This window comes from Gobius niger (genome assembly GCF_951799975.1).
Source record: "Gobius niger genome assembly, chromosome: 4".
Lineage (NCBI taxonomy): Eukaryota > Metazoa > Chordata > Actinopteri > Gobiiformes > Gobiidae > Gobius > Gobius niger.
In genome coordinates, this window is record NC_136855.1 from 24,721,151 (window position 1) to 24,736,928 (window position 15,778).

The 15,778-nt window shown below is 40.4% G+C and overlaps 1 protein-coding gene across 2 annotated transcripts in view; it reads left to right on the forward strand.

Annotated features, from left to right (window-relative positions):
- mdga1 (MAM domain containing glycosylphosphatidylinositol anchor 1) overlaps positions 1 to 15,279 on the forward strand; it is a 151,610-nt gene extending 136,331 nt beyond the window's left edge. Inside the window, exons 16-18 of one of the 2 annotated variants that reach the window (XM_079555928.1) lie at positions 1,029 to 1,159; positions 12,776 to 12,893; positions 14,857 to 15,279. In XM_079555928.1, coding sequence (XP_079412054.1) covers positions 1,029 to 1,159; positions 12,776 to 12,893; positions 14,857 to 14,942 — 335 coding nt within the window. In that variant the 3' untranslated portion in view covers positions 14,943 to 15,279. The remainder of the gene's footprint in view (positions 1 to 1,028; positions 1,160 to 12,775; positions 12,894 to 14,856) is intronic. The other variant, XM_079555929.1, reaches the window with a different exon arrangement.
- Positions 15,280 to 15,778: the final 499 nt, after the last annotated feature.

The window sequence follows — 15,778 nt, forward strand, 5'->3', positions numbered from 1 at the left end:
TAACTCGCCGGCGGCTGTAGGTGGGAGCGGTGAGGGCAAAGTGGACAGCACAGAGCTTGTTTAGCATGGAGGGAGAAGCCCTGTAGATGTGCAGACAGATAAGCCATAAAGTGGATTAAGATTAAGATTTTTTATTTTTTTTCCCAGAAGCAATATCTTTTCTGATTATGTGTTTCATTGGTAGCCTTAAATTATCTGAATTTGGTCCAGATTTTTCTACAAAATAAGTATTATCATACAGTAGCCATTTTCTATTTGATTTTATTTATTTAACGATCAATTGTCAGACATGGAGAAATGAGATTTTTTATTACGAACTACATTAATCCTGTGTGAGAATGCTTTGATGGACTGTACAATTATTATGGCGTATTACATTATTTGTTGATGATGATTGAAGCATTGCAAGCTACATACGAGTGCGAACAAAAGTTTTCACTAACAATCACACTAATTATTTGACAGTTTTCCTCATATGCATTTCTGTAATGTTTGTGTTAACTTAAGCGTTTACAGATGGTGGATAGATGTGTATAGCGTGTGCTTCTTGCAAAGGGCTGTGACAACACATTATACCGAAGTTAGAGCCAGTTGTGTATTTGCTGAAATGAACGGCGGTTGGTTAATGTTCCAATTAGGCTCTGGCTGAGGGTCGTTAACAAGACGAATGCATGCTTTCACCTTAGAGATCTGTGTGAGAGCAGATCACTTCACTACGGCTCCCTATATATGCTCCTCTCTCTATTACTTATCCACTTAGCCAATATTTGTGTGTGCTAAGGTTTGTCAGAATATTTGACATAAACACAGAAGTGCAGTTTTGGGATATCCATCTCAAGTAGCGCATCTTTAACTCATTGACATACTAGTAAATACTTTTTTTTTATTTTTTATTGTTTGTTCATGTTCATTTTCTGTCTCAAAAAAAGGAACAGAATTCTGGATCAGAACTGTGCTCCGACCATTTTATCCACAGCGTATTACTTTGAATGAAAACGCCTTTCTTATACTGTTAATGATTTCCACAGGAACTCTGAATGTTTTGTTGAGAGTCCGAAGCATCGCCTCGGTGGACACAGTGCTATGGTCCAAGACTGGTCACCAAGGCCCAGACTGGAGAAAGGCCTTCTTTGACATCAGCCCCAGTGGACCTTTTCAGGTAAGACCGATAAGGATTACTGCTTTGATACGAGACAGTCTGATCTTGTGTTATAACACGATCTGAAAAAAGGCTTATAGTGACACAAGATTTCAGACTCATAACACAATCGTAGTTTAAAACTGTGCTAAATTACATTCGTTACCCATGATACAGAAAGAAACAGCATAATATTACATTTGATTAAAGCAGAACTAAGTAACACATGCTCCTAGAGGCCATAAGCGCCACTGCAGGTGTCGTAGCATGTTCCGGTTTTTACTCATTAATTGTCCGTGAGAGTAAATACTAGAAAAGATAAAGGGAGAGAGAGATATTATACATCCAATTACACAATGGAGATGATTTTTTTCACTCAAACTTGGCTGTAAACACTGTTTAAGTGGTGCTAGCCCACAGTTAGCTTTGCCCGTTAGCCTGTTAGCTTCTTCTTCGTGATCCCCTTAGTGTGTATTGGTGGTTCCGACCCGCAGCAGGGAAAGTTGCAATTGTGGTTTTCTGGCCAGAGACACCAGGGGGAGATCAAAGACCCCCCAATCATCCCAGTAACACTTGTGTTGCCCCCAGAGGGACTACGAAACAGATTCATTAAGGTAAATAAGTTACTTAGTTCTTCTTTAAATAGTGGGACTAAATGGTAAACCAACTGTTTTAAGCTGATCAATATAGCCAACATAGCTATCTAAGAGCATTATCTGCTGTTCCCAATAATTTATTTATTTATTTATTGCCATTTTACTGTAAACTTGTGTCATTTACACCTTTTTTTGTTGTTGTCTAAAACTGTGTGTGGGCTGCCGGTCATTGTAAAACTGTGAAGTGCAATTTGTATTTTTTTTTCCTAAAGCCGTATGGCCTGTCGCCGCCACAGTGACCTGTCAAGCGGTTTATTCATACCCACGCCCCCAACCGAGCGCAGCCAGATGAGGTGTAGGAAATGCAAGCGGTCAACAACACATCAGGCTTGCATGTTACAGCACCTCCTGTGTTCATCTGCGCGTGGTCCCCCACTTTGTCAGGACATTATGGACTGCGAATGTGGGCGGAGTCAACCATTGCGTTACGTTTAAAGAAAATAATAATTTGAATATTTTCCTTGTAAGACTTCACAAAGACTATGAACACATGGCAGTAAATTATGTGACATGTAACATTTACCATGTTTTATAGTGTTTGTGTATCTATAAATTAACAAAAAAAAAACTTCAACCTCTTTATTACAGAGAGAAGTATTGATAGATGAGCGTACAGAAATTGAGATTCATATTTTGCCAGATGTCAGCAGCAATCATAGCCGCACAGAATCTGAAAAATGACGTGCACTGTGAGGTATGCCCCGAAAAGCAAAGATTCATATCAACTGGGTGACTGAACAACATCCTTATTTACGGCGGGTCATGTTTCCTGGAAACAAATTAAGCGTCCATTTTATTATTTTTTTTTTTTTACTTTTGTCACCAGCTCTCCGTCATAGCCCAGATGTCAGATTGACTGTGGCATAGGCTTTTTTGCTTCCACAAACAGATTTAGGATGCCCCGATCTACAATATATCGATAATGCAGATTGGGATAAATCTGAAGAACTTTAATTGTCACATTGGATTTTCCCTTTACTCTTTTTATTTTCTGATTATAGATGAGTAAACAATTTTTGGTTGCTTCCTAGTGTAAATGTAGAACTATTTTAAATGTAGAACTATTTTTTAGATATTTTTTCTTTTTTTTTACGACTTTTACATTATGTGGCTTTCTTTTGTGTACTGTATGCATTTTTCCCAGTTTGTTTTGGTTTTGTTCGTCTGAATAGTGATTTTTGGCCTCTAGTACTGGCATTGGAAAGGTATGATGATTATAAACTGTACACAAATTAGATCAGAGAGAGGTTTTTACAGTATACATGCAAAATAAAAGATACAGTTATTACTATTACTAAAGGAGGTCATAAAATTATATATTTCAGGTGGGTCATGACCGTATAAAATCTCAATCCTTGCCTTGTTTTTGCTCTGGGGCAATTTTTCATCTTGAGAAAATCAAATGAATTCATTCTTTATCCGGTACTTCTTTTTTTTTTTTTTTTTTTAAATCTTTCGGTTCATCTAGGTCAGCTGGGTAGACTCTTCTTTTTGAACTCACTCCATTCTGTTTCAAAAGTGATGATAAATGCCGTTTTAATACCAGGCACTGTTCATAATGTCCAACTTACAGAGTCCCAGTACACATATCCATCTAAAGTAACAACATAAACGAGCATGCGTACACATAAAGCACTTTTTTAAACCCACACCAGTCTCCTATCCCCTGCAGCAATTAGCTATGACAGGTCAATTAACAGGTTTATTTATGAGCTGGGGATGCCTGCGAGTTGTGTTGTAATGATTCCAGATACTCTCTGTACTATATGCATGGGGGAAATTGAATCCATGATGAATGTGGGCTGAAGGCTCCGAGCTGCATTTGCTCTTCATTAACTATGCCTCAGCAAAAGCATGTGTCTTCCAGCATTACTGTGGGGACCCGAGCGGAGCAAGTGGGAGACTGGGTTTAGGGAGCCTTCAGAGCTCTTGGACAATAAAGGCCTTAATGTGCTTACAGCAAGGTAGTTTTCCTAAAAAGTTTTGCTCACATGCACACAGTTTGAGGGTTTAAGATCCATGCAGGAAAAGGGTCTTTCTTTTTGTGTAAAAAATTCTGTTCATATTACTTCTAGCAAGGACAGGACAGATTATGACTTGGAGACTCACCAGACAATCCATGTGTTTCGCACAAATGAAATATGATATGAAGACCATTTCAAAAACAATTAAAAATACAATACAAAAACAAACACAAACACAGCAGCATAAGCAAATATTTGGTCGAAAGGTATTTTTTGATTCAATTTGTGATGATTGTTTACAATTCAATCCTTAACACCATTGCTGAGCATTATTTCGTATAAAAATAATAAAAATACAAGCATCGATTCTGTTACAGGTGTTTTTTATCTGTGAAAAATACCTTAAAAACTGTGAGCGAGCTCGCCTCTCCTCACACCTGATTCATAGACTTTTCTGTGAGCGGGACATTACCAGCCCGTCTCCATGGAGACACTGTGCTTTGCTCTCTGTAACAGTCAGCCAAACATAATATAAGATTTTAATAGCCTACATAAGATAATCTTCCATTTGATTCATTTTGACATGTTCAGTTGTTTTATGACATAGCAACATACAGTATGAAGTAAGGATTTGCAAAGTGGCCAAAAGTTCAACAGGAATAGTTGACTATATTCTCAATACTAGGAATTGTTCACATGATGACCAGTAAACTGCCACATAAGATTCATCCACAAGGTCAGCAAAGTGGTGAAAGAAAAATTTATGATGAGGGTTCTCATAATCCAGCAGTAGTGCTGAGATCAAACGCAACATGATTTGCATGATATGCTTACAAACAAATGATACACAGCACATAGATGTAGATATAACACAGAGTGCACCAGAGGAGCCACACATCTGGGAGATCCCTGTCCGGCCGACTGTATAGTTAAAGCCTAATCGCTTCAGACACCATAACAAGCTGGTAATGAATGGGAATTATAGTGTCACAGAAATGACAGCAATGTAAAGCATGCACTGCAGATGTATTAGCGAAGAGCTGTGAGGCGAGAGCTGGAGATGCAAAGGTGCCGTTGTGAACCAGCAAAGTATGTGATTTGTGCATGTTTGTGGCACCAATATACAGTAGCACTTAATACTGTGAAATATTCATCCCCTTTTCATATTCTGATTTGGAGACAGGAATGAATTTTCCGTGGAAACCTCTCCAGTCTGATGACTTTAGTGTTGTCTTCTCAGTCTTGTACACTTTGGACAACTATGAGGCCAAAATTAACATCTGTAATGAGTTGTCAAATTAATAGATGGCTATTAACGGCATTGTAATAGTTCCTCTATTGGCTATCAGAGTTGTAACAAGCCAGGACTTGACTGGAGACCTTCATTTTCATAACATTTTTCAAGCCGCTGGAAATTCTGAGAGTTTTGCGATTCAACGTATTCATCCTGAGCTCACCAAGTAAACCTTTTACTAGACACATTCGAGGTATCTATTGTGGCTAATCTGAACTAAATAATGTCCATTCAGGTATAGCCTACAATTGGGCCTTTTGTGATGACATTCACTGGTAAGAGCATGTCATCTTCCCATGAGGCCGGGGGGGAGGAAATGTTAAAGAATATTATTGGCGAGTTTGTTTTCTTTACCTTTTGTGTTTTCAGATAATTCCTATTGCATTACTGACAAGGGTAAAACAGGACCGGGCGATACAGACAATAAACAAATTCATTATACTTATCATCATTTTGATCATTGTCAAATTTCAAGAATGATACAATTTCTATTTCATTTTTTATGAACCTAGAAGAAGCTCCTCTGGCTGTTGACTTGCCCATTAAAATGTATTGATTAATCCCTAAATTGAGCTCTTATTCCTATGAAGACTGGATTGCATTGTTGCTTCAAAATGACCATGTTTATGTATGACGGTAGTAGGAACTTCCACATACTGTATACTTTTCACACAAAGCAATGTGGTGTAACAAATAGAGCTGTTAAATAATGTATAGTGCACACAGCCTTGATCCAGGCAACAGCCAGAGGAGGCGAGCTGATAAACACACTTTGTTATGGGCTGGCTGCTCCTTCCCCCTGTTTACTCACTCTCCCTCTGCTTTTACTCACTGGCTGTAAATGATGTGTCAGGAAAAATATTACTTTTACAAATCGGAAAACAATTTTGCTTAGATATTGCGACTCGGGCAGTGTCCGAATCACCTACTCAGTCACTGCGTAATTTAGCAGAGCATCATGTGCATGGTGACTTTATCAAAACAAAGTAATACAAACTCAACTGAACTTTTTTGACAGTGCATCAGCAAAAAGGACAATTATGGGGAAAGACACAGTTATCTATTAGTTTGATTGTCTCATTGTTTAATTGTGAGAGAGTTTTACCAGTTCAGTCTAACCAAAACATGAACAAAGTGTAGACCTAGTGAGGGTGGCTTCCCCCATAGTGCTCAGCGCGGGCTCACTGAAACACGTTCATGCCAGCAATTTGACTGGATGTTTGGAGCCAGCTCCTATATTTAGAATAGGGCAAAGATGAAAATAGCGAAAGGAAAAATAATAGGAGGTTGTTGCCCATGTTAAAAGAACAGGCTACAGTTTTTCCATACTGAGATATGTTGTTACCTGAGCTTAGACGACTTTATGCATAACTGTCTGTTCTTTGTGCGTGCGCTCAGTCACGCAAATAGACCAAAGACGTTGTTAGCATTTAGCCTCTCCCAGCATTTTCCTATAGCTCCAAACTGGGGTGAAGTTAGAAGCGACCAAGGTCTTCCACATTTTCCCTATTTAAATACAGTTACGTGAAAACGTGTAATAAAACTTCGGAGCACTTTGACTTTACTGTGTGGACGTAGAAGTGTTTCTAATCTAAGGTATTATTACACCTTACAATATAGTTCCCCTTTGTATCCATGTGACTGAGGGCACGCACAAAGACCAGACAGGTACGTATCAACTCGTCTAAGCTCAGGTAAGAACATATCTCAGTATGTAAAAAAGGTGGCCTGTTCCTTTAAGACAAACTCACGGTGGTAAGAATGACAACCCTGTGTTCAATAATCACTTTAAGAGGGGCAAAGAAGTTTCATTGGAAAGTCCATTACAGCAAGGGAGTTCCGCAGCCTGCCCCCATTTCGTTTTCGGCTTCAGCAGCTAATAGTGAAGCTACATTCATGTTTTGCTCTATGGTACAAAGTTGGTAGCACTTTGTCTTCTTTCTCTTCTTCTCGTTCTTGTCCCCATTTCCCACAGATCTGCCCAAGTTTATACAGCCCCCAAAACATCACATATTAAGATAAAACAAATTGCAACCAACACTTTGAATAAAAAACTAGTTTCATGTCTGTTTAAATTGTTTTTTGCAGTATTATTTTCCTTCAGTTTTGGGGACAGTGTTTCATCTCCCTTTCAGCCCGCCCACTGTCTCCCTTGAGCTGCCTCACTCATCTTCTCTCTCTCATTCTGCCCATCCTTTTTCTTGGTTTGGCTTGATTTCTTAAAATAAATAATAACTCTGACCGCCATCAGAGGGCTGCCCACTGAAAGCCTGTCGTTTATCAGTGTGGAAGAAGATTAGTGAATGAACTACAAACATTAATGAATGAACGTGTCAAGGGAGCATTACATCTTTTCTTTCATTTAGCAGTTGCTGTCATACAAATGTGTGTAACAAGAGAGCAACATCCCAGTGTTTTCAGAAAATGTAAAATACACGTTGCCAATCCCTGTAGCCCAGATTGTTGGATCTTTTCAGCTCAGTTATGGGAAGGGCTTGTTTAATTTAATAGGCACCTGTTGCTGTGGGGAAAGCCAGCACATAGCAGAGTGAAGAGTCTAATTGGTCAAAAGGCCATGGTAGTCTAATTTATACAGCGTTGCAGCACTGCCCTGGTTAACATTTTGTTTTATTTATGTACTTTCCCCCATCCCGCCCCACACTCATTTTTATGTAAATTTGTAAGGCAGCCTGGCAGCCTTCCAGGTTTTTCACACAATCCAACCCTTGACACAGTGACAGTATGAAATAGCCTGTACACTGGACTGATGGACATTTGTACTGTCACTTTTGTTTACATCAGGTGTCTCCAAGTACATTTCCTCGGGGGCCAAAAATCTACCGGCCGTGTATTGCCGGCATCCACAAACAAAAGCTCCAGTAAAATATGTTTTAATTGGGAAAATACTATTTAGGAAACCTTTTTCAATAAATAAATAATAATGAGCCGAATTGTAGCCTCATAAAAACTTACACTTGTATTTCCCTTTACAAGCCCATGTGTCACAAGTTTCTGCTACACTGTAGTCATTATTTATTCACTCCACACTCTATGGTGGTAAGTTGTAGCCACAGCCGCCCTGTGGCAGACTGCCCATTTACCATGTGACTATAATGTGTTTATATCCTGATCTCTTATTATGTCAGTGCCCTCTGTTGGACGCGTGAGGAATTCTTTCCTTTTTTTTTAAATTTACGCTGCTCCCCAGTGGCTGGAGTGAGCATTCTGGTTATTTCTGAATGGGAATTTTTGTCGCGGGCTGGAATAGAATCATCTCGTGGGCTGGAAGTGGCCCGTGGGCCACCTGTTGGCGACCCCTGGTTTATATCAACCTCATAGTCTGATTGTCAATAAATGTATGAAGAAAATCAATCAGGGTCGCATTAAATAGCAAATGTACCTCAGAATGCAATATTGATGCTTGTGAAACTGACATGCTCAATTTGTCATTGTCTAATCACTAGATAACTTAACTGAAGAGTGCAAGGTTATGAATTAAAATATCCACCTTAAAGAATGCAGTGACACAAACACATTTTGCTGTTATAAACATGAAGCACCCAATTTACCCCAAAAAACAGCTTAAATGCTCGTAATCACTCCTGAGAGGCGGTAAATGACTTTAATATTCATCGTGTCTTCTCTACCCATGTGATGCCATGGCTATACTTGAGTTCCCCTTTCAGTGGGGCAGAAGCTGTTCTCAAAGACATCATTACTTTTGTTGGAGCGATCACAAAGGGAGCAGAAATACAGAGACGAGTGGCAGCACCTCAAAGGCCTTTAGTGCACGAAGGCAGTGAGCTGTGCACCAGGCCAGAAAGTTTACTGCCTCCATGGACATGCCCCCAACATGAAGAAGAGATGAAAAAAGCAACGCTGCGCAGTCACTCAACGGACACTTCAAAAATATGAGTCCACGGGGGAGAAGATTGTGACCAAGCTTACAAGGCTATGTCCTAAATCAGACTTTTGGTCACTTCATAATGAGTGCAGCATGCAACAAATGACGATACAGCCTCGAGAAGTTCATATTAAAGTGAAAAACTCATCAGTTTTGTTTTCCACTATTATCGTATTTTCCAGACTATGAGTCGCACTTTTTTTCATAGTTTGACTTGGGGTGCGACTTATACCTAGGTGCGACTTATTCATCAAAATATATAATCCCACAATTTTTGTTGCTTTCACACTGACAGCCGCTAGAGGCGAATGGCCATACCGCCTTTGCTATGCCCAATCACGTCAAACCTTGGAAGCTAAGCAGGGAAGTGCCTGGTTGGTACTTGGATGGGAGACCGTTTAGGAACACCAGGAAGCCTAGCGAATGTAGTGAGTGAGTGAGTGGTTGGTGGTGGTTGGAGGGGCCGACGGCGCAGACTGGTTGCCTCGCTTCCGTCAGTCTACCCCAGGGCAGCTGTGGCAACAATAGTAGCTTACCACCACCGAGTATGGAGTGAACGAATAGTGCAATGTAAAGCGTCTTTGAGTGTACAGAAAAGCGCTGTATAAAACCAATGCATTATAGAGGCCACTCTAGGCTCTTATACCAGAATCTGCTACTCCTGGACCACTGAAGATTTTGAAAAACGCTAATCAAGCAGCAGAAAGTTTGGAGTGAGCGAGAAACTTATGAGGGTCTGACGAAAAGCGGTGGTTACTCTGACTACAATGAAGAAAACAAAAAAATCTAATTGCAGGCTAAAAGCTAGATGGCCAAGGAACGAGTTCGCCAACAAGAGCTTGAAGAAGTTGAGAGCTAGTTACCATGGTGCGACTTATACTCCAGGGTGACTTGTATACAGAAGGTTTTCTTCTTCATTTTGCATTTTTTGGCTGGTGTGACTCCAGGGTGACTTGTAGTCCAGAAAATACCATTAATATGAATTTGTGTTTTAATGATAATTTGCTCACCGTGATATTAGTGAAACTGTAGCACAACCCTTGCAAAATATAATACAGTATATAGTACCAGTGCACATCCCTTCAAAGCCAAAGCAGTGCCTTCACAAACATCATCTCCAGAAGTTTCCTGGAACCCTCGACACGTACTGTATAGGCCTTGTTCCAAAGGCCGGCGCATATCAGCCCAATGCCAAAGCTTTTCCATAGCGGAGGCCAGGGTCAAACCGGTCTGACCAGGTATAGGTTTTGGAACCGGCCTCTGGCTGTGGCTGTCATACGGCTGTCCGTATGACAGCCCTCACTAGTGACAGGTAGGTCATACGTATTTAATATTTCACAACATCATACCTGCTGCTCTTAAAGGGGATATAGCCATTTGCATGTAGCTTACCTTTATGGTTCATATTTAGCGGTTTCTTTTCTGCTTTATTACAGTTTCGCACCTCTGAATGACTCCATAACCCCCACCAGAAGGCAGCATTTGTGTGTGTGTCTGTGTGTTATGTGCGCTATGTGGAATAGTGGCTTACTGTATGTGCAGCAGCCTTAACCACTACACTATAGCTGCACGTCATCAGAAGTTTTCTGCGTAGCACCCAAGCGCGTGCCCATTCAGTTCTATTTCAGACAGATCTAAGAGAGGGTAAATAGCCGAAAACAACAACCGTGGAAGCAGCTGTTGTGTCAGGTAATTCCCTTTGTCAACAGCAAACAGCTCAATCATTATTATTGATTGTAAGGAAACAAGCCATTCCCCGAGAAAGGATGGGCAGAATGAAGAAGAGGGAGAAAATGGGTGATGCAGCTCCAGGGAGACGGTGGGTGGTCTGAAATAGAGATAAAACACTGTTCCCCAGAAAGGAGAAAAAAATAATACGACGGAAATATATATATATGTGTAAGCAAGATTGATTCTAGTTATTCACAGGCAAAACTTTGGCTTCATGTCTGCTTTATGATAGGAAAGAGGGAACCAAATTAAGTGAAAAATGTAGCTAATTGCAGTAGACAGGACTCACACTCATAATGTCTATTTGCCCCGCCAAATTCCACACTGCAGGACTTGGTTTGGTCAGTCCTTGGTCAGCGTTGTGGAACTGTTGGGTGTTACTGCAGCTCACTCGGCAGATGGCGGTTTAAGATGGAGCTGGTCATGCATACACACCACTCAACCATGCATGTACTCGCACCATCTTATTATAATCTTGTTCAGTCTGCTGGCAAAATGTTAGGAGTTAATTTTCTGTACTTCCTTAAGCACGCTCACACCTGGGCCTTTCCTCTGTGCGGCTCTCTTTGAATCACTAAAAAGCATTTCCAGTATAGAAACAACAAAAATAATTACTGCTAAACTTCGGCAGTTCTTGAATTGTATCGCTTTCAAAGGCTGAAGTTAATAAGTACGGCTGAGGGACTCACTTTTGTTGTTATTTTTGCACGACAAAGTTTCCTTGTTTATTTGCTTTTCCCCTTCTTATACTGCAGAACGAATATGCTTGCTTTTTGATTAGCCGGTTGCAGTGGGCTTTTGGTGCCTCAGTACACTACAGTAATTAGGCTGTCAGTCAAAAGCAGATGGCTGGTGGCTAAAATGGGAAAGTTGCCGGGGAAAGTTTTCCCACGAGTTGTTGATTTTCATTTGTTTTGGGGTCTGCAGTGATTGCTGAAGAAAGGATGGTTTTACCTTTACATATTGTTTGTTCAACTCACCCTTGGAGTTCTGTTATGACGCACAAATTTAATATGACCAGTAGACATGTGGATAGAGCCTAGGGGCTTTGGGAGTATGGTACACATGACGAAGGACAGGTCGTTCCAGTTGTCAAATGTATTTAGTTAAACTTTATTAATCTCTGTACAGAAGTCTCTGTAGAGAAATCAGTTCCCTGCATTTTACCCATCCTCAAGAGCAGTGAGCTGCCAGCGAAGGCTAGGGCTCGGGGACCCATCTCCATGATTTGGAGCCAGGCTGGAGGATTAAGCTATTGCACATGTTTTTACCACTAACCTACGCAGACACGGGAGAACATGTAAATTCCACACAGAAAGGCCTCGTCCAGGTGGGAATAGAACCCGGGACCTCCGAGATGTGAGGCACGAGCGCTAACCGCTGCGCCACCGTACCCATGATTTGATGGGAGTTAAGATGTGCATAGGGATCTCTATGATCTCCATACTCACAGACTTTGACACGCAGTCCTGGTCAAATCTCAATATTAATACACGTCCGAGAATATCTTTTAAGGTAAAATGTAGCTTGTATTTGGCAAATGCTGTTATTATTTGACTGTTAAGAACACATGAAGTGCTCTTTATGGGAATAGTGCAACTTGTTTCTTCTTTTTGACTCTACAGGTGAAACACTGAAAATTAGAATATTGTTAAAAAGTGTATTCATTTCTGTTAGTCAACTTAAACTGTGAAACTAACATATGACAGACTCATTACATGCAACGTGAGATATGTATAGCCTTTATTTGTTATAATGTTGATAATTGTGGCTCAGCTTGTTAAAACCCCAAATTAAAAATCTCCTGAAATTAGAATATTTAGAAAATGGGCATAAGCCATAATCATCAAAATTATAACAAATAAAGGCTTGACATATGTCACTGCATGTAATGAGTCTATATCATATATTAGTTTCACATTTTAAATGGAATTGCATATATAAATGAACTTCTGAACGATATTCTAATTCTCCGAGTTTCACCTGTACATTGGAGTCTGTACATCACTGTGCCTCACCAGATGTGAACCTCACCGTGCATTACCATAGGCTTTGTTCTTACAACGTGTGTCTGTTTCTCTTATGCAGATCGTCTTTGAAGGGATCCGAGGCCCCAGTTTCGAGGGCGACATTGCCATTGACGATGTGTCCATTACGCTGGGGAAGTGCAAACAAGAGAACACTGTAGCCAGCGCAGGTAAGACAGGTAAGATAGAGTGTCAAGGGGGACACTAAAGAGCATTTAGAGATAACAGATCCTTAAGCAGGCAAAGAAAATGCTAAATATCCCATTTACGCTCTTTTTGTGCAAATAAACACAAACATCAAACTTAATACTGCATGATAAATCTTCTGTACAGGCAGTTCCTATAGAATAGCTCCACGTGCAGGTACTTACAGTAGTAGTAGCACAAAACTACATTTTTACAGTTTTGTGGTAAAGAAACAGAGCATTTACCTCTAAACTAGAATATTTCCATTTGTTTCTCAGTTACAAAGACATGACCTGGCTCTAGCGATGTCCGATTCACCTGAAGTTCATTTGAGGCTACACTCTTCTCACCATAAACATTTCTTTTTAGGAGGAATATGAATGTACCCATAACCAAGGTCTCTCTCTAAATATAGAACTTTATTTCGCAGTCAAAATAATATTTGTTAGGGCCGAGTTAGCCTTGAGGGTGAGGTGCAGAAGTGTAACAAGGAACTGATGCTCATGTCCATGCAAATGTGTTGAGCGAGCATTGTGTAGCCTACAGCTTTGCACAAGAGATGAAAAAAGGTCAGGGAAGAGAGAAAGCAGCAAGTGTGTGAGAAAATATTACATTTAGAAACAGAGAAAGAAATGGTCCAGGGGCTAAACAATGAAAGAGCATATCAGAGTAACACCTGCAGCACTTCTTTTGATCTAGTTTGTTTATCACAGACTATTTACCTTTGCAAATGTCATTTTGAATAACCATTTCTGTCCATTTCCACAGACAATGAGCAACATGTGCTACAAAACATACATTTTACACTTTTCATCGCTCAAAACTGGTCAAAAAGACAAAGATAAAATAAATGAATGAATTATTAAATAGTACTTTTATCCTCTCCAACCTGCTTCTTGAGATGTCGTTCTTGTGTAGTGTTTGTGTGCATATTGAGACGGCAGCGTTCTCACCCATATGTGCGTATAAAGGCGCTGCGGATGGAGTGAATTATGGATGAAGGTGTAAACAGGAAGCAGGAAAGCTCTTGAGCTGTGAGCTGTGTGTGCGTGTCCTGCAGGTTTGGTACAGTGGAGACAGATGGGTAATTATCAGCAAAGGCGAATGAAAACTCTGCACCACTATTACTAACACAATCGCATCTGTCAAGAGGATGGGCTAAACTGCGGAGGACTTGTGGACATGCAATGAGGATTAGACGCGGGATTAAAGTAAAGCCAGAGCCAGGTGCAAATAGATATCAAACTTGCTCCTTTTTGATATTACATTCGGAAAAAAATGTCGGGAAAGGTGTTAATAATAACGGTGGAAATTTGTTTTGTTAGTAGTAGTAAGAATAGCAGCAGCAACGATAGCCCTGGTTTGTGTGAAGTAGAAGAGGAGCTGAAAAAACTTCTCTCTTTACTACTTTGTGTCTTACTGTAAGTCAGGAATCATTTCAATGCACAAGCAAATTCCTACCGTTTTTTATGTATTATTTTATATGCCATATGCTTATGTGCAGCTCATAGTTGATCACTGCCTTTTATGTGGAGGCACAAGTGCCCATTCTTATTCTGTTGTGTAGTGAAATACAATGGAGGAAAAGTTTCTCAAAGGGAGATACAAATAGGTTAAAATATGCAGTGAGTTGGATTGTAATGCGCCAGTACATAAAAGTATAGAACATCAATGACAGCTTTGATCAGTACACTGTCATATCTGTGCGTGTTTGTGTCACAAAGAGAGGAAACTTCTCCTTTGAGAGCATCTCGCTTCTCGCATAATACACCTCACCTGTTTCTTTGACAAACATTCTTGCCTGGGTGAGACAGTAATGTTAATATATCGGTACTATAAAGACCATTTGAAACATTTGTCATTCTACCATTTCTTTTGTAAATATCCATGTGTTGTAGTTTTATAGTGTAGTTTTATACATAGATTTTAAAATAGCTCTTTTCCGTTGCTTTCCAGTTCTGATTGGTGGATCTGCTTCACTCCCATTGGCCAGCTGGCTGATCTTTGGCCTTTCCTGCTATTTGGCGCTCCTCTCCAGATGATGAGAACTGGCCGCACTGACAATATGAACATGGACTCTCTCCGTCTCATCCAACCTGCTTTCCCCTCTTCCCACTGTCGAACCATATCCACCCTCCGTGTCCCCCATGCACTCCTGCCCCCTCGTTGTGCACTCTCATACGTCTCTTTTGTCTCCTCTTTTCCCCAAAACGCACTTCTAACTGTATTTAGGTCAGCATCTTAATGATCTTAAGAACTTCATAACGTCTTCACATGCAGTAACCTTATTAGATTGAGTCATATCACGTCTCACTTTCCCCCACATGTAATTAACCGTACCATATGCACACTTATGTCTTGTCTCCATCGACTTCCTTTTCCAAATACCCCCCCCCCCCCCCCCCCCCCAACCCCAATTCAAAGTCCTGTTCCAAAGGCACACCAAAGTGTCGGACACTCTACCAAAGATGACTGTGGACCTTGAAGGACTCAAAGAACGATGAATGAGAAGGAGCGCGTCGGAGTCGTTTTCATGGACAATGTTTCCTACTTTTTATCAGGAACTGCTCAACGAGTGAAAGAACTGAATCAAAGAGAAAGAGACTTGAGGATTGCAAGAAAGCAAAGGAGCTCCAGGCGCAATTTCTGCTTGCAACAGGAGACAAACCTCAGCGCGGATATACGTGTACATTTATCTATATATACACTTCTATATATAATGAAATATAACGAGAGTTTAAACGACAACACAACCGGGACAGTGGAGGACTTTTAAGTCGATTTGAAAAAAGCACAATGTTTATACAACCTCTGCTGTTCCTTTGAGATCCATCCCTCTGTGACATTGCTTTGACATGTTCGGTGTTTTGGATACATA